This window comes from Syngnathus typhle, linkage group LG22, assembly GCF_033458585.1.
Source record: "Syngnathus typhle isolate RoL2023-S1 ecotype Sweden linkage group LG22, RoL_Styp_1.0, whole genome shotgun sequence".
NCBI classification, from domain to species: Eukaryota; Metazoa; Chordata; class Actinopteri; order Syngnathiformes; family Syngnathidae; genus Syngnathus; species Syngnathus typhle.
Genome location: NC_083759.1, coordinates 3,104,627 through 3,123,007, shown reverse-complemented (window position 1 = coordinate 3,123,007; position 18,381 = coordinate 3,104,627). Strand labels below are relative to the sequence as shown.

General features: G+C 43.9%; 2 protein-coding genes and 1 long non-coding RNA gene across 12 annotated transcripts; 1 reads left to right on the top strand and 2 right to left on the bottom strand.

Annotated features, from left to right (window-relative positions):
* Positions 1-508: 508 nt before the first annotated feature.
* On the bottom strand, positions 509-8,239 carry LOC133146340 (cGMP-dependent protein kinase 1-like). 10 transcript variants are annotated; one of them, XM_061269980.1, is made up of 22 exons: positions 8,122-8,239; positions 7,334-7,574; positions 7,089-7,230; positions 6,781-6,847; positions 6,575-6,674; positions 6,396-6,509; positions 6,165-6,270; positions 6,034-6,097; positions 5,869-5,946; positions 5,626-5,720; positions 5,476-5,541; positions 5,007-5,081; positions 4,839-4,935; positions 4,631-4,770; positions 3,737-3,826; positions 3,465-3,606; positions 3,213-3,376; positions 3,005-3,127; positions 2,625-2,687; positions 2,487-2,553; positions 2,012-2,152; positions 509-1,118 (listed from the first exon to the last, which is right to left on the bottom strand). In XM_061269980.1, the coding sequence occupies exons 2-21, from the start codon at positions 7,554-7,556 to the stop codon at positions 2,054-2,056; spliced, it is 2,115 nt and encodes a 704-aa protein (XP_061125964.1). In that variant the 5' UTR covers positions 7,557-7,574; positions 8,122-8,239; the 3' UTR covers positions 509-1,118; positions 2,012-2,053. The 10 variants fall into 10 exon arrangements, with proteins under 10 accessions (XP_061125964.1, XP_061125967.1, XP_061125965.1 ...); XM_061269983.1 differs by having other exon boundaries at positions 2,040-2,152; XM_061269981.1 differs by having other exon boundaries at positions 1,053-1,546.
* A 298-nt stretch (positions 8,240-8,537) lies between these two features.
* Positions 8,538-9,549, top strand: LOC133146342 (uncharacterized). Its single transcript, XR_009711358.1, has 3 exons — positions 8,538-8,666; positions 8,853-8,981; positions 9,057-9,549. It is a non-coding gene; the product is annotated as an uncharacterized LOC133146342 (long non-coding RNA).
* Positions 9,550-9,653: 104 nt separating this feature from the next.
* LOC133146341 (WD repeat domain phosphoinositide-interacting protein 4-like) lies at positions 9,654-11,423 on the bottom strand. The gene is made up of 9 exons (XM_061269990.1): positions 11,274-11,423; positions 11,104-11,208; positions 10,939-11,044; positions 10,762-10,856; positions 10,606-10,685; positions 10,321-10,529; positions 10,130-10,231; positions 9,905-10,050; positions 9,654-9,828 (listed from the first exon to the last, which is right to left on the bottom strand). Exons 1-9 carry the CDS (start codon positions 11,392-11,394, stop codon positions 9,719-9,721), a joined length of 1,074 nt encoding a protein of 357 aa, XP_061125974.1. The 5' UTR covers positions 11,395-11,423; the 3' UTR covers positions 9,654-9,718.
* Between the last annotated feature and the right edge of the window lie 6,958 nt (positions 11,424-18,381).

The window sequence follows — 18,381 nt, the reverse complement described above, 5'->3', positions numbered from 1 at the left end:
ATGCGTTGAAATAATGGCGCAAACTCAAAATAGATTTAAATACATTAAAAAAGTCTTCCTATTTAATGACCAGCTCAGTGGCAAGATCCGCCCTTCAACGTCACGTGACCACGGTGTGGCAGACGTCATGACATGAAAAATGATGAATCATAACACACACGACATGTCATATTGTACCAATACATCAGAATGATGAGTTAAAAGTTAAATTCCCAATGATCGTCACACACACATCTGGGTGTGGTGAAATTTGTCCTCTGCATTTAACCCATCCCCGTGTGATCTTAATCCATCCCCGGGGGAGAGGGGAGCAGTGAGCAGCAGCGGTGCCGTGCTCGGGAATCATTTGGTGATCTAACCCCCCAATTCCAACCCTTAATGCTGAGTGCCAAGCAGGGAGGCAATAGGTCCCATTTTTATAGTCTTTGGTATGACTCGGCCGGGGTTTGAACCCACAACCTTCCGTCCGTCTCAGGGCGGACACTCTACCACTAGGCCACTGAGCTGGTCAAATAAGATGATCCTTTATTATTCCCTCAATGGGGAAACTCCTGTGTAAGCAGCAGTACACTTAACATATACACACACACACGCATGTGGAGAAGGGGGTAAAAGATTTTAAAAAGTAAAAGATATATATAATTAAAAAAATATGGACAGTATATACACAATATAAATAAATATTAGATAGAAAAATAGTGCAAAGGAAGAAAAAAAAATGTGCAAAAAATAAAGCAGGTAAAAAGAGTATGAGGTAGACAGATATTGCACATATGATTGCACATACGGTTATTGCACGTTAATATTCTTTGTGTGTCTTGACATGTGAAGAGATTGACAATAAAGCTGACTTTTGACTTTTTTGACTTTTTGATTATTGCACGTAATTATTGTCCGTTAGCTACAGTGATAAGCCTGGTTGTCCAGTCTGATGGCAGCAGGGAGGAAGGACCTGCGTGCGATGCCTCTCGGTGGGTCATCGTGGGTGACGAAGCCGGTCACTGATGGAGCTCTCCAGGGCTCTGACAGTCTCATGAAGGGGGTGGGAGATGTTGTCCATGATGGAGGACAGCTTAGCCACCCTCCTCCTCTCCCCTACCACCTCCACACGGTCCAGACTGCAGCCCAGGACAGAGCCGGCTTTTTTCACCACCTTGTCCAGCCTCTTTGTTTGCTACTTGGCACTATGATCATTTAGTAACTGTGTAGCTAAATTCCCTTGTCTCCTAAACATACGCATGGGTCACTGTTTATCTTGGAAATTGGCCGCACATTGCTGCAGGCCGCAATTTGTGTGTGTCGCTGGAATTACCAAAGCCGTGTGTTATTATTTAATAAATGCACCCTGTGTTCTATTTCCTGTCTTACAGTCTTAAGTCACCGAAGCGGAATCCAAATGTGAGAGACCTCCTCTGCTTGCGGTTGGAAGTCACGTTATGAAGACGTCACAGCTTGGCTTTGGCCAATTGATCCCTCAGCTCCAGCCAGGCGAGGGTGGAATAGCTGCAACTGATACTGAGTCCGACGTCAGCGCCACATATACTCCCTGAGTCGACAGCGGCGGAGGCCGAAGATTTCGATGCATTTAATGATTTGGAGTGACACGGATGTTTTGATCAACGTGTTATTTATGTTATATTTATTTGAATAACTGTTCATTTTACGTCAGTTCCTCGTTTGTGTTTATGTAACGTTACAATACCGTATGCGTATCGTTTAGGCTGTTGTTGCCTATTCGTGTCTGTTCTTGATGTTGGATTTTATCGAATTAAGTTCCGCCAAACATGCGACTTACGTTTTTTTTCTTTTTTATTATGCATTTTATGGCTGTTGTTGCGACTTGTACTCCTGAGCGACGGAAAACACTGTAGTTAGCAATCAGTAGACCAGCTTAAAAAAAATGTATGTTGATGTAACAGAACATATGTCTATACACGCGGTTGAAATGAAAGAGTGGGTTGTTAACACAAATGAACATTGAAATATTAAACATTTCTTTGAAGTTATGGACCTTGTGCGTTCTCCATTGAGCCTCTGACCTGGCCAAGCTGTTTCAGAACTCCAGGTCCCAGCCTGACTCGTCATCAGGGGGAGGGCCCTCGGTGTCCAGGGGGAAGTCATCAAAGTTGCTGTTGTCCAACGGGCCGTCCACCTGATGGCAAAAGCGTACAGCGCCGCAGAGCAAAACACCTTGAGCGGCGGGCGGTTTGTCACGCTCGGCATGCCGCGTCTTTGACGACGTCACAGTTGCTCAGCTGTGATTGGGTTAACTGAACAACCGTGACATTATTTTTCTGCAAGCAGCAGCAAAATGCACAAAGCCCTCCGATGGATCAAAGATTTGGCTGTCGCGTCATATTCTTCGAGCTGACTGCCTCTCGGAGCTCACGTGCAATCTTGGCTGGGGCTACCGTGGCGAGCCCTGCAGACGGCAAAGCGCTTCCAGCCCACGCAACCGAGGTGCCTCTAAAGGGGCGCCAACTCACCCTTGGCATAAAGGGACAGTCCAAGGTTCCCTGGCGGAGGCCATCCCAGTTGAAGCCCTCGAACCACCTGATTGCAGGAAGAAGAGGAGGGACAATGAGGGCGCGGACGACCGCCGGCCTGCACGTTATGTTACTCACTTGTGCTTCTGAATGTCCTTTACGCCGTTCTTCTGGTTCCCGAGACGTTCCGAGGGGTTGTCCCTGACACACACACACGCGCTTGCTTACGACGGCCATATTCAGCACTCGAATTCTATCATCTCCTCTACGTCTGCTCCCTTCTCGCCCAAACAGCTCTGACGTGAGCCGACTGTGAACGAGCCGCAGTCGACACCAACTGGCGCCCCGATGAGCAATTGGACGTCAATCCAAACGGACCGCGGCGGGCGAGAAGAGCGCCCTAAGTGTGCCTTCTGTGAGCGCACAATTTGGGGCCGCTGCGCAAACTGGCCCTCTTGCGACCCCACCTCTCTTAACTAAGAAGGGCAAATACTTGGTAGCCTTTGCTGGGCCACAACCTGCAGAGTCTCTTGATGAGGTTTGCGGCACTCTTGGTGATCTTTTTGGGGAATTCCACCATGTCGATCCCCCTCAAGATGATGTTGTACGTCTTCATGGGGTCCGAGCCGGAAAACGGCGGACTGCGGGACCGACCGGGAAGGGATCAACGCGCTGCCGAAGCCCGCACGATCACGCCAATGCGCACAAGACCGCCCGCCCACCTACCTTCCGCTGAGAAGCTCAAAGACCAGGATCCCCAGGGACCAGCAGTCGGCCGAGCTGTCGTGACCTTTGTTGAGGATGATCTCGGGGGCCACGTACTCGGGGGTCCCGCAGAAGGTCCAGGTCTTCTTCCCCAAGCCCACCTTCTTAGCGAAGCCAAAATCCACCTAGCGGCCGGACGCACGCACGCACGCCCGCGCCGCGCCCTCCGTTAGCGTCACGCCGCCGCTGTTGACGAGCGCCTTGAAGACTCACCAACTTGGCGTAGCCTCTGTGGTCAAGGATGATATTCTCCGGCTTGAGGTCTCGGTAGATGATCCCCTTACAGTGGAGCTCCGCCAGAGCCTCGATAACGCACGCCGTGTAGAATCTTGTGGTCCCGTCGTCAAAGGAGCCCCTGGTGGCACAGAAAGGGACAGCACGCTTGCGACGTCGGCGTTTGGGCCCATCTTTGTGACTTTCAAAGAACGCGGCCGGCGGTGCCTTCGCACACAGCGACAACGTGCTCATCCCTGCCCGACACCCACCTGTCTCTTAAGAGCGTCCACAGCTCTCCGCCAAGACAAACCTCTAGCAGCATATACAAGTATTTGGGGTCCCGGAAGGTGCGGTACAACCTGCGGACAGGGACGCATTACTGTGCTTCAGAACAGCTGGCGGCGGCCACTTATGAGTAGGGGTGTGACGATGCATCGATATAATGCTCTACGATTTGTTGGCATCGATGCTAAACGTAAACATCGATCTATATCGCCCGTTTTTGACCTCAGACATTAGACGCGACTTTATTTTGAAATCCAGTTCATTGTTGCTTGCTTCCTCTTTCCGGGAGCAGCGCGCGGCGTGTTGTGTTGTGAGCAGAGCAGGCACGTGAAAGGGGAGCCGACAACTACGCGGCTCCTGGGCTGGTGCTATGGCTAGTGTCCAAGAAGACAAGGACATTCGTTCCCCTTTGGGCTTCAAGTCATTCATTTGGAAGCACTTTGTAATTTCCTAAATAAAGAGTTTGCAGTACCTTGTTGATTTTGCGTATGAATTGTTATAAATCAGGATATTGTTCTATATTTATCGTAGAGCACTATATCGTGATGTATCGTGAATGAATCACAGCAGGCTTTAAGATATGAATTGTTATAAATCAGGATATTGTTCTATATCGATCGTAGAGCACTATACCGTGATGTATCGTGAATGAATCACAGCAGGCTTTAAGATATCGGCAAATATCGTATCGTGGTTCTTTGTATCGATATATCGTATCGTGACAAAACCCGCGATTTACACCCCTACTTATGAGGGGAAAAGAAACAATGGGCTTGAGGCCGCTGGCACGCGGGCACCTCAAACCTGCGCTTGGCACCCCACGAGCTGGACTTGTACTTTGCCTGCTTTGGACATGAACGGAGGGACTAAACAGTGACCTGATGATGAAGGGGCTGTTGACTTCCATCATGATGCGGCGTTCCGACAGGATGTGCTCCTGCTGCCTGGTGTCCAGAATGTGGCGCTTCTTCAACACTTTGAGGGCGAAGGAGCGCCCGGCGTCTCTCTTGAGCTGCACCTGAAGGCGACGCGGCCACACGTCACCACGCGTCGGCACCACGGCCGCCGGCGCGGGGACCCACCCACCATCTCCACGCGGCTGAAGCCACCCATGCCCAAGGTGCAGACCACGGCAAGGTCGTCGAGCGTCACGCCGGAGAAGAAGTCGTCCTCAGCCGGGCACCTGCGCACGTGCGTTAGTGCATCGTTGCCTCGAGGTCAATAGAGAGTTCGTCGGCGATGTACACCACTTACTTGGCTTTGACGTGCTCGTCGTCTCCCTGCTGGCGGTCCACTTCCTCTAAGCCGCCGATCAGCTGCTTGAAGGACCTGCGGAACAAAGGAGAGTGCCGTGAGGCAGCATGAACCCGACTGAGGAGCGGCCTCACTCCTTCAGATGATGTGGAAAACACACAAGGACGCCAAAGACTCTGTTTTTTAGGACTCTAAATATTCTTTTGATTTTGCTTTGTGTCGAGCAAGTTTCTGCAAGTTTCTGCCGCATTTGCTTCCGTGAAGGCATGACAGTGGCTGCTGGGATAAACAATGCACGATGTTTGCCTTGTCTGATGTGAAAGGATGGAACGTGGGAGGGGGGGGGGGGTTGTTGTAGCCTTTGCATTGCCTGTCTGGAAGAGGGGAATAATGACAGCTGGAGGGAAATGTTCATCTCGGATTCCCAGCCCTGGCCACCCCGGCTTCAAACCAAACCACCAATGCTCACTCTCTGTCTACCACCAGACAGGTGACGGCGCCCTCTGCTGTCACGCTGGCCGTACGCACATCTTCCCTACGAGACAGGAAAGGCAGCACGTTAAATGGATGGCGGGAAGGCACGGGCGACGGCGACGTGAACGGCGTAGCGCGCTTTCACCCTTTCAGCGCTTGCTCGCCAAACCAGTCGCCTTTGGACAGTGTCTTCACCGGCACCTGCTGACCACTGGGGGCGGTCTGCTGCCACACCGTCACCTGCACATGCTCACAAGTGAGATTTTGCACGAAGGAAGCCAAAAGTCATACCTTGTGAGGCCGTGCAAAGTAAAAGTGAGCAGACTTTGCCCAATCCACTTTGGCAGCGCACCTTACGGGCAGGCACGGAACGAGTAGAAAAGCTCACCTGCCCTTCACTAATAATGAAGAAGGTGTCTCCCGTGGCGCCCTGCCGGATGATGTAGTCGCCATTGCTATAGTGAGTCTGATGTGCGCAGACACACACACACACACACACACACGGGGGGTCAGATGACCAGAGAGTGACACGTGCAGGCGGGTCTGGACTCACCTCCTCCAGAACATCAGCCAGCTTGCTGAGAACGTCCTCTGGAAGGGCCTGGAAGGACGGAACGCTAGCGACAGGGAGACGCCACGTCATTTGGACGTCAGGCTGCTGCCATGTCACGACGTCAAGGTTACCTGCGCAGGAAGTCCGTGTACTGGGAATGCTTGATGAGGCCGGTCCTCATCATAATGGTCTGAAAGCCCTGGCGATCAATGGCCCACAACTTGATGTCAGTCAGAGCTGCACACACGCACATGTGCATGCGCGCACACGCACGCACGCACACGCACACACACACGCTGGAAGATGACGCCTGGACTCCGGTCCTAGCTTCAGGGGGCGCTGTCGTGTGCACTGTGGTGTACCCGTCACTGTAGCCGTGCGCGTGCAGTTGTACAAGATGGCGAGCTCGCCAAAGACTTTGCCGGGGCCGATGGTGCACAGCTTTTTGCCTTCTTTGCTCACCTCCACCATGCCCTCTGTGGACGGACGCAAAAGGGAAAACGGGAGCCGTGACTCGGAAGCAAAAGCTGCAGTGACCCACCCTCCAGAACAAAGACGCTAGATCCGTCGTCGCCCTCCTGGATGACGCAGCAGCCTTTGTCCAGGCTGGTGGGCCGCATGCAGTCCAAGATGGTGAGGATCTGGAAACGGGGCGGACGTCAAAGCGTGAGCAAAACAGACGCCAAGTGGGGGGTGAGGGTGGAGGTGTGGTGCGGGGGGGGGGGGGGGGGATTGGGGTCTTCTCACCTGTCCATGTTCCAGATGCTTCATGAAGTCATTGTCCATCAGCGCTCTCTGGATCAGCTCGCTGGACCTGCACGCAAACACACCCTGGCTCCAATGGGGCAGGCACCTTTCTCAGGGCCAGCCTTCTCGGTCTCCCACGACCCCGACAGAGAGGCAGCCTCGGCTTGAGGTAGGAAGCGTCGCCTCTGCGCAACACACACTCCTCACGGCTCTTTTTTTTTTTCACAGCGGAAAGGAATGGTCCGAACCGCAGATGTAACGATTGAAAAGAGTCTGCAAAACACAGAACAAAAATAACATAAGCTCACTCTTTGCTCTTGCAGTAGCTGGTGAGCGTGACGTCGGTGAGTCGGGCAGGATCCAGAGCGCTGGGTTCTGCCGATATGGCCTGTCTCTTGGTGCGCTGAGGCTCATCGAGTGACGGTGCTGGCATTGCTGGAGCGCCACCTGCTGGATGCAACAAAAAAAGGTGAAGAAAATGTTAAAAAAAAACATAACCTCCGCCCGGGCGGACTTCAACAGTTCAGTGACTCAGGAGAACGTTTTGTCACACCTGCGTCGGGTGTCTGTGCAGCGGCAGTATCGTCGGTGCCCGGCATCAAACTACGATGACGGTCCAGCTCGGCCCGCAAATGGCCAATCAGGAGATCTTTGGCATCCAGTTCTGACTCCAGCTCCTCAATCAGCGCGTCTCGCTCCGTCAGCTCCTCAATCTTCCGCTGCAACGCCACCTGCAGGTCACGCAGCATGCCGCCGCCTCTCTTTGTTGCCGCCATCAGCCGAGTGCTCGTGCCCTACAAGAAAGAGACTCTTTGTTGCCGCCATCAGCCTAGTGCCCGTGCCCTACAAGGAAGAGACTCGTGTGCAGTCAGACGCGCGCAGACGTGGTTGCACAGGTCAATCCACGGTTTCCATACAAAGGAGCTGATGAGGAGAGCTTAAGTGTGGCTCGGAATAAAACAACTTAGTGTAGGCGCAAAAATAATAATAATGCATTCAATTCATATAGTGTTTTTCAAGGATCCAAAGACGCTTCAATGCTCTGTCTGTTGGTTTTCATTCAGCCTGACCAATTCCGGCTTAAAAACAGCCCAGTTTGGTTCTAAATTGGACCAACCCAAGTACAGTGAAACCTTGGCTTACGAACATCTATGTATACTTGGCAACTTTTTGGGGTCTTCAGATGGTTTTCCCCCTCTGAGTCATTGTCTCCTTTTGTCCTCCCTCTATCGTTCACAGAGTCCTTTGACCATGTGTTGGTTGTTGGGTTTCACTTTCAAAGAGGACTAAGTAAAAAAAAAAAAGTTTTTTTAAAGAGGACGAAACAAACGCCTGCCTTACCTCCTTGTTGTGACTTCAGCACGCTTCTGGAATGAGGATTTGGAAGAATGTTCTGTCGGCGCGTCCTCGGATGAGCTACTCACACGTGCATGCGCACAGGTGACTTTGACAGCTCCTCCTCAGAAAAAAGAGAAAAAAAAGAGCAAAGAATCTGCCACAAATCTTTGCGTTGAAGAAACCGAAGAACTGTGAGCGAAACATTTAGCTTGTGTCAGAAGTCATCAAAGATACAAAGCGTGTATGATTTGGCAAAGGATAAACATATCAACCCACCCCGAACTATAGGCCTGGGACTGAGGTCCGCCACAAGCTCACACAACTTCATAGTACATACATTTGTGGTCGGTCACTCAACCGCGCAGAAGAAATAAATATCCTCCGAACCCGATGGTCGACTTTTGTGCGCTGTCTGCTCTGCCGCTAGGGGGCGGCCGCGCGGGAGGGCGAGCAACGAGTGTGCTCCGATTACTCGGACGAAGAAGGCTTCCGCAGACAAATAACATGGCGGCGCCCGAGAGCGGCGAGCAAGCGAGCCAATTGGAATTGTATCCTTGGATTGCAGTGATGTTGAAGCGTCGAGAGTTCTCTTTGCAGTTTCAGCCAAACTAGCAATAAGGTTATCGCGTCTCCGACGTCTCTGGGCCTGATTCTCCGCGAGCGAGCTTGGCTTCTTTCCTGAGCGCTGACGTCGAGTCACTCGCACACGTTTCCTTGACCCTCCCCTTTTCTAGCTCGCTGCAAGTTCCCTTCCAGTCGGCGCGCCAGGCCGCTGTGGCTCTGCGCTCGCTGAGTCCCGACCGCGAGCCCCGGCGATGAGGCGTCCGCAAGCGGCTGACGCTCGCCGGGAGTGTGCTCAGCGCGTGAGGAGCCTTCGCCCGGCCCCGCTGCCGTCGCCCGCACGCCCACCCGCCAGTGACCTCTTGTGACCTTTTCAGGAAGTGGCGTGCAGAGCAAGCTCGCGTCCTTCGCGTATCCGTCAACTCCTTCCTGGAGCACCTCGGCCTGGTCTTGGAGACCATGCGTGCCTTTCCCGCCGACGTCGGACAGGATCCTCACAGCGTTCTTGGTCGTCCACCTTCGATGGACACGCGAGGGCCCGCCTTCATGGAAAACTTCAGCGAGCCGATGCTGCGTTCTTGATTTAAAGTTTTTAGCGTTAAGCATGTTTATCCTTTTTTTTCCTAAGTTGATTTCATCGCGCGCTTGATTACTGGCGTCAGCTATTGCCCAAAATGTCGCCACGAGCTGCTGTAGACGCAAGGCAGCCAAGCCAGCGCTCCGTTGGTTTTGCTCTGACCATTGTGCTCGTCTGCGTTGGGGCAGGGTATTTTTGGTTCTTATTTAAATGTTTTTCCCCTGATCTCACGTGTGCTTCATGTGTAAATGTACGTATCATTTTGCTTTGAATAAAAACAGAAGTCGCCTGCCTTTTTCTTTTTTTTTCTGGTTTGCTTCCTTTGTTCAGTTTGTGTCAAAGTACAAATGAAATTGCAGGGGTGTGACGGACCTGCCGAACCGCAAAAGGTGACACCTGGCTTCACTTGAAGTGTCCTGCCGTTTCTTCCTTGGGTCCTTCCCCGTTTCCTTCCGTCCTGGATCAAAAGTCGTCGTCGTTGCAAATGTCCAAGTAGACGTCAAAGGCTTCTCGGTTGCAGTTTCCGTCGGGCGTGAAGACGTACTTGTGGAAGGTGCCGTCCACGCAGATGGCTGCCATAGAGAGCAAAGGAAATGTTAGAGGCAAAATGTGGCCGGTGCGCAGCAAACGACGACCCCTCCCTCGGACCGATGACGGAGTTGACGTTCTTGGATGTGTTCTTCCCGAAGGCGCAGATGCAGGCGCACTCGGCGGGCACGGTGAAGCTGGCCAGCGACCACTGGCTGTCCACGTACTGGCCGATGACGGGGCCCACCTTGCCCACGCGCGCCAACCTGGCAGGCGCACACGCACGTTGAAGAGGGAGTGGGCGAGGGAGCGGGGCGGCGGCCTTACGCGGAGCGGCGGTCTTACGCGGAGCGGCGGTTAAGTTTGGTGTCTTTCAGGGCGAAGATGCGGACCGTCCCTTTGTCACTGGATGCGCACAAGAAGGACGAGTCGTGACTGAAGTTGAGGCTGTGCAGGTGCGGGGAGGGGACATGGTCAGCGGTGAGCAAACCGACAATTAAAAAAAATAATAATAATAAGGGGGGGGGCACGCTTACCAGTAGAGCGTGGCGGGGTCGGTGCCTCGCCGCAGCTCCACCAGTTTGTCGCGGCTGCTGGTGTCAAAGAGGCGTATGAGCGTCCCCTTGCGAGAGGCCGAGGCGGCCACGCTTCCCGGCTGGTTGAGCGCCAGGCAGGCGATCTCGCTCTGGTGCGCGTTGATGGTGAACGGCGCCGACGACGTCCCGGGCTTGCTGTTGGACAGGTCCTGGAGGGCGGGAGCGGACTAATGACGGCGACGCAGGCTCTCCCGCGTACGCTTGGAAGTGTGAGGGGCAATTTACCGCCAGCTGCAGACTTCCACATTTGTGTCCCGGGAAAACCAGCAGCTGCTTGTCCAGACTCGGACACAAGTCGCACAGACCTGGTGGAAAAGCAGACGCTAATAAAAGGAAGCCGCGCGACTGACTGGCCGAGCGCTCGCTGGCTCACTCGCTCACCTTTGGGGTTGTCGCGCGTATTAAACTCAAAGAGCTTGAGCGGCTTGTCGGGTAAGCTGTACACATAGATCCTGTTCTTCAACACCATGACGATCCTGGGAGGAGGCAGCCCGCCAATTTGTTTGCTTTCAACGTTTGCGCTCCTCTCGGCCAGTTTAGCGAGCCGCCGCCACTCACTTGTCGTGTCGCATCCGGACCGCCAGCACCGGCTTGGTGAAGGTGAACTCCAGGACCAGCTTGTCTTTGGCGTCTCGGGAATCGCACGCGTCATCCCAGATCAGCACTGAAAAGTCACACCGGTTGGCTTCATGGTCGTGCTCGCCCAATTCAAAAGGCACCCACCGGATATCTCAGAGAACTTGGGGCTGACTCCGCCCCCGACCACGGCCAGCAGGTTGGAGCGATGCAGCATGGAGCACGACGCCACGCTGCCCACCTGCTCGTGATCTGCAAAGCAGACGGCGGGCCATGTTAGCAGGCGCCCGGCCAGCGCCGAGCAGCAAGACGCTCACCCAAGTGGCCCTTCTCCATCAAAGGCTCCACATTGTAAATGCGCACACCAGACTCCATGGAGCAGCAGAAACAACCTAAAAGCAAAGCAACGACTGTCACATCTCCAATCCGGTCATGCATTTAGGTCTATATATCAACCTATTTTAGATCTAAAAATCAACCTATTTTAGACGTCTATTTCTGGTCTATTTTAGATCTATAATTAAACCTATTTTAAACGTCTACTTTAGGTCTATAAATCAACCTAAGGGTCTATAAATCAACCTAATTTAGGCGTCTATTTTAGGTCTATATATCAACCTATTTTAGATCTAAAAATCAACCTATTTTAGACGTCTATTTCTGGTCTATAAATCGTCTATTTTAGGTCTATATATCAACCTATTTGAGATCTATAATTAAACCTATTTTAAACGTCTACTTTAGGTCTATAAATCAACCTAAGGGTCTATAAATCAACCTAATTTAGGCGTCTATTTTAGGTCTATATATCAACCTATTTTAGATCTAAAAATCAACCTATTTTAGACGTCTATTTCTGGTCTTTAAATCGTCTATTTTAGGTCTATATATCAACCTATTTTAGACGTCTATTTCTGGTCTATTTGAGATCTATAATTAAACCTATTTTAAACGTCTACTTTAGGTCTATAATTCAACCTAATTTAGGCGTCTATTTTAGGTCTATATATCAACCTATTTTAGATCTAAAAATCAACCTATTTTAGACGTCTATTTCTGGTCTATAAATCAACCTATTTTAGATCTATTTTAAACGTCTACTTTAGGTCTATAAATCAACCTAAGGGTCTATAAATCAACCTAATTTAGGCGTCTATTTTAGGTCTATATATCAACCTATTTTAGATCTAAAAATCGACCTATTTTAGACGTCTATTTCTGGTCTATAAATCAACCTATTTTAGATCTATTTTAAACGTCTACTTAAGGTCTATAAATCAACCTAAGGGTCTATAAATCAACCTAATCTAGGCGTCTATTTTAGGTCTATATATCAACCTATTTTAGATCTAAAAATCAACCTATTTTAGACGTCTATTTCTGGTCTATAAATCAACCTATTTTAGATCTATAAATAAACCTATTTTAAACGTCTACGTTAGGTTTATAAATCAACCTAAGGGTCTATAAATCAACCTAATCTAGGCGTCTATTTTAGGTCTATATATCAACCTATTTTAGATATAAAAATCAACCTATTTTAGACGTCTATTTCTGGTCTATTTGAGATCCATAATTAAACCTATTTTAAACGTCTACTTTAGGTCTATAAATCAACCTAAGGGTCTATAAATCAACCTAATCTAGGCGTCTATTTTAGGTCTATATATCAACCTATTTTAGATATAAAAATCAACCTATTTTAGACGTCTATTTCTGGTCTATAAATCAACCTATTTTAGATCTATAAATAAACCTATTTTAAACGTCTACGTTAGGTTTATAAATCAACCTAAGGGTCTATAAATCAACCTAATCTAGGCGTCTATTTTAGGTCTATATATCAACCTATTTTAGATATAAAAATCAACCTATTTTAGACGTCTATTTCTGGTCTATTTGAGATCCATAATTAAACCTATTTTAAACGTCTACTTTAGGTCTATAAATCAACCTATGGGTCTATAAATCAACCTAATCTAGGCGTCTATTTTAGGTCTATATATCAACCTATTTTAGATCTAAAAATCAACCTATTTTAGACGTCTATTTCTGGTCTATAAATCAACCTATTTTAGATCTATTTTAAACGTCTACTTTAGGTCTATAAATCAACCTAAGGGTCTATAAATCAACCTAATTTAGGCGTCTATTTTAGGTCTATATATCAACCTATTTTAGATCTAAAAATCAACCTATTTTAGACGTCTATTTCTGGTCTATAAATCAACCTATTTTAGATCTATTTTAAACGTCTACGTTAGGTCTATAAATCAACCTAAGGGTCTATAAATCAACCTAATCTAGGCGTCTATTTTAGGTCTATATATCAACCTATTTTAGATCTAAAAATCAACCTATTTTAGACGTCTATTTCTGGTCTATAAATCAACCTATTTTAGATCTATAAATAAACCTATTTTAAACGTCTACATTAGGTCTATAAATCAACCTAAGGGTCTATAAATCAACCTAATCTAGGCGTCTATTTTAGGTCTATATATCAACCTGTTTTAGATCTAAAAAATCAACCTATTTCAGATCTATAAATAAACCTATTTTAAACGTCTACTTTAGGTCTATAAATCAACCTAAGGGTCTATAAATCAACCTAATTTAGGCGTCTATTTTAGGTCTATATATCAACCTATTTTAGATCTAAAAATCAACCTATTTTAGACGTCTATTTCTGGTCTATAAATCAACCTATTTTAGATCTATAAATAAACCTATTTTAAACGTCTACGTTAGGTCTATAAATCAACCTAAGGGTCTATAAATCAACCTAATCTAGGCGTCTATTTTAGGTCTATATATCAACCTATTTTAGATCTAAAAAATCAACCTATTTTAGACGTCTATTTCTGGTCTATAAATCAACCTATTTTAGATCTATTTTAAACGTCTACTTTAGGTCTATAAATCAACCTAAGGGTCTATAAATCAACCTAATTTAGGCGTCTATTTTAGGTCTATATATCAACCTATTTTAGATCTAAAAATCAACCTATTTTAGACGTCTATTTCTGGTCTATAAATCAACCTATTTTAGATCTATAAATGAACCTATTTTAAACGTCTACGTTAGGTCTATAAATCAACCTAAGGGTCTATAAATGAACCTAATCTAGGCGTCTATTTTAGGTCTATATATCAACCTATTTTAGATCTAAAAAATCAACCTATTTTAGACGTCTATTTCTGGTCTATAAATCAACCTATTTTAGATCTATAAATAAACCTATTTTAAACGTCTACTTTAGGTCTATAAATCAACCTAAGGGTCTATAAATCAACCTAATTTAGGCGTCTATTTTAGGTCTATATATCAACCTATTTTAGATCTAAAAATCAACCTATTTTAGACGTCTATTTCTGGTCTATTTTAGATCTACAAATAAACCTATTTGAAACGTCTACTTTAGGTCTATAAATCAACCTAAGGGTCTATAAATCAACCTAATTTAGGCGTCTATTTTAGGTCTATATATCAACCTATTTTAGATCTAAAAATCAACCTATTTTAGACGTCTATTTCTGGTCTATTTTAGATCTACAAATAAACCTATTTGAAACGTCTACTTTAGGTCTATAAATCAACCTAAGGGTCTATAAATCAACCTAATTTAGGCGTCTATTTTAGATCTATATATCAACCTATTTTAGATCTAAAAATCAACCTATTTTAGACGTCTATTTCTGGTCTATTTTAGATCTACAAATAAACCTATTTTAAACGTCTACTTTAGGTCTATAAATCAACCTAAGGGTCTATAAATCAACCTAATTTAGGCGTCTATTTTAGGTCTATATATCAACCTATTTTAGATCTAAAAATCAACCTATTTTAGACGTCTATTTCTGGTCTATAAATCGTCTATTTTAGGTCTATATATCAACCTATTTTAGATCTAAAAATAAACTTATTTTAAACGTCTACTTTAGGTCTATAAATCAACCTAAGGGTCTATAAATCAACCTAATTTAGGCGTCTATTTTAGGTCTATATATCAACCTTTTTTAGACGTCTATTTCTGGTCTATAAATCGTCTATTTTAGGTCTATATATCAACCTATTTTAGACATCTATTTCTGGTCTATTTGAGATCTATAATTAAACCTATTTTAAACGTCTACTTTAGGTCTATAAATCAACCTAAGGGTCTATAAATCAACCTAATTTAGGCGTCTATTTTAGGTCTATATATCAACCTATTTTAGATCTAAAAATCAACCTATTTTAGACGTCTATTTCTGGTCTATAAATCAACCTATTTTAGATCTATTTTAAACGTCTACTTTAGGTCTATAAATCAACCTAAGGGTCTATAAATCAACCTAATTTAGGCGTCTATTTTAGGTCTATATATCAACCTATTTTAGATCTAAAAATCAACCTAATTTAGACGTCTATTTCTGGTCTATAAATCAACCTATTTCAGATCTATAAATAAACCTATTTTAAACGTCTACTTTAGGTCTATAAATCAACCTAAGGGTCTATAAATCAACCTAGTTTAGGCGTCTATTTTAGGTCTATATATCAACCTATTTTAGATCTAAAAATCAACCTATTTTAGACGTCTATTTCTGGTCTATAAATCAACCTATTTTAGATCTATAAATGAACCTATTTTAAACGTCTACGTTAGGTCTATAAATCAACCTAAGGGTCTATAAATCAACCTAATCTAGGCGTCTATTTTAGGTCTATAAATCAACCTAAGGGTCTATAAATCAACCTAATTTAGGTGTCTATTTTAGGTCTATATATCAACCTATTTTAGATCTAAAAATCAATCTATTCTAGACGTCTATTTCTGGTTTAAAAATTAACCTATTTTAGACGTCTATTTTTGGTTTAAAAATAAACCTTTTTTAGACGTCTATTTTTGGTTTAAAAATCAACCTATTTTAGACGTCTATTTTCGGTTTAAAAATCGACCTATTTTAGATGTCTATTCTTGGTTTAAAAATCAACCTATTTTAGACGTCTATTTTTTGTTTAAAAATCAACCTTTTTTAGACGTCTATTTCTGGTCTATAAATCAACCTATTTTAGATCTATTTTAAACGTCTACTGTAGGTCTATAAATCAACCTAAGGGTCTATAAATCAACCTAATTTAGGCGTCTATTTTAGGTCTATATATCAACCTATTTTAGATCTAAAAATCAACCTATTTTAGACGTCTATTTCTGGTCTATTTTAGATCTATAAATGAACCTATTTTAAACGTCTACTTTAGGTCTATAAATCAACCTAAGGGTCTATAAATCAACCTAATTTAGGCGTCTATTTTAGGTCTATATATCAACCTATTTTAGATCTAAAAATCAACCTATTTTAGACGTCTATTTCTGGTCTATAAATCGTCTATTTTAGGTCTATATATCAACCTATTTGAGATCTATAATTAAACCTATTTTAAACGTCTACTTTAGGTCTATAAATCAACCTAAGGGTCTATAAATCAACCTAATTTAGGCGTCTATTTTAGGTCTATATATCAACCTATTTTAGATCTAAAAATCAACCTATTTTAGATGTCTATTTCTGGTCTATAAATCGTCTATTTTAGGTCTATATATCAACCTATTTTAGATCTAAAAATCAACCTATTTTAGACGTCTATTTCTGGTCTATTTGAGATCTATAATTAAACCTATTTTAAACGTCTACTTTAGGTCTATAAATCAACCTAAGGGTCTATAAATCAACCTAATTTAGGCGTCTATTTTAGGTCTATATATCAACCTATTTTAGATCTAAAAATCAACCTATTTTAGACGTCTATTTCTGGTCTATAAATCAACCTATTTTAGATCTATAAATGAACCTATTTTAAACGTCTACGTTAGGTCTATAAATCAACCTAAGGGTCTATAAATCAACCTAATCTAGGCGTCTATTTTAGGTCTATATATCAACCTATTTTAGATTTAAAAAATCAACCTATTTTAGACGTCTATTTCTGGTCTATAAATCAACCTATTTTAGATCTATAAATAAACCTATTTTAAACGTCTACTTTAGGTCTATAAATCAACCTAAGGGTCTATAAAGCAACCTAATTTAGGCGTCTATTTTAGGTCTATATATCAACCTATTTTAGATCTAAAAATCAACCTATTTTAGACGTCTATTTCTGGTCTATTTTAGATCTACAAATAAACCTATTTGAAATGTCTACTTTAGGTCTATAAAACAACCTAAGGGTCTATAAATCAACCTAATTTAGGCGTCTATTTTAGGTCTATATATCCACCTATTTTAGATCTAAAAATCAACCTATTTTAGACTTCTATTTCTGGTCTATTTTAGATCTACAAATAAACCTATTTGAAACGTCTACTTTAGGTCTATAAATCAACCTAAGGGTCTTTAAATCAACCTAATTTAGGCGTCTATTTTAGGTCTATATATCAACCTATTTTAGATCTAAAAATCAACCTATTTTAGACGTCTATTTCTGGTCTATAAATCAACCTATTTCAGATCTATAAATAAACCTATTTTAAACGTCTACTTTAGGTCTATAAATCAACCTAAGGGTCTATAAATCAACCTAATTTAGGTGTCTATTTTAGGTCTATATATCAACCTATTTTAGATCTAAAAATCAACCCATTTTAGACGTCTATTTCTGGTTTAAAAATTAACCTATTTTAGACGTCTATTTTTGGTTTAAAAATCAACCTATTTTAGACGTCTATTTTTGGTCTAAAAATCAACCTTTTTTAGATGTCTATTTTTGGTTTAAAAATCAACCCATTTTAGACGTCTATTTTTGGTTTAAAAATCAACCTATTTTAGACGTCTATTTTTGGTTTAAAAATCAACCTATTTTAGACGTCTATTTTTTGTTTAAAAATCAACCTTTTTTAGACGTCTATTTTTGGTTTAAAATTCAACCTATTTAATACATCTATGTTTGGTTTAAAAATCAACCTTGTTTAGTCAATTTTGGGTTTAAAAATCAACTTTTTTTAAACGTCTATTTTTGGTCTGAAAATCAACTTATTTTTATCTTTATCAGTGGTACAGGAATAACCAATTCACATGTACGGATCAATATGCTTGTTAACCCCAAACAACTTCTGTGCATTATTTATACAACTTACGGCTTGTTCAGACTTCAAAATTCCGAAATATGATCATATTTAATATTTTTAATTTAGACGTCTAGTAAATTGAGCCAAGATCAAGATTTTGCGAATTAATAAGGGTTGGGAAACTTTGTTGAATGACCCTACCTCGACAGTTTAGTTTTGACTATTTTAGGTCTATAAATCAACCTATTTTAGGTCTATAAATCAACCTATTTTAGATCTATAAATAAACCTATTTTAAACATCTACTTTAGGTCTATAAATCAACCTAAGGGTCTATAAATCAACCTAATTTAGGCGTCTATTTTAGGTC

Excerpts from the sequence above, each read along its gene's own strand:
- LOC133146341 (XM_061269990.1), bottom strand. The coding sequence starts at position 11,394 with ATGCATGACCGGATTGGAGATGTGACAGTCGTTGCTTTGCTTTTAGGT. Across the intron at positions 10,051-10,129 it reads AAACTTAACCGCCGCTCCGC|GTTGGCGCGCGTGGGCAAGG; the intron begins GTAAGACCGCCG and ends TGCGCCTGCCAG. Across the intron at positions 9,829-9,904 it reads GAACGTCAACTCCGTCATCG|CCATCTGCGTGGACGGCACC; the intron begins GTCCGAGGGAGG and ends TCTCTATGGCAG.
- LOC133146340 (XM_061269980.1), bottom strand. The coding sequence starts at position 7,556 with ATGGCGGCAACAAAGAGAGGCGGCGGCATGCTGCGTGACCTGCAGGTG. Across the intron at positions 6,098-6,164 it reads TACACGGACTTCCTGCGCAG|CGTTCCGTCCTTCCAGGCCC; the intron begins GTAACCTTGACG and ends CCCTGTCGCTAG. Across the intron at positions 5,721-5,868 it reads TCATTATTAGTGAAGGGCAG|GTGACGGTGTGGCAGCAGAC; the intron begins GTGAGCTTTTCT and ends GAGCATGTGCAG.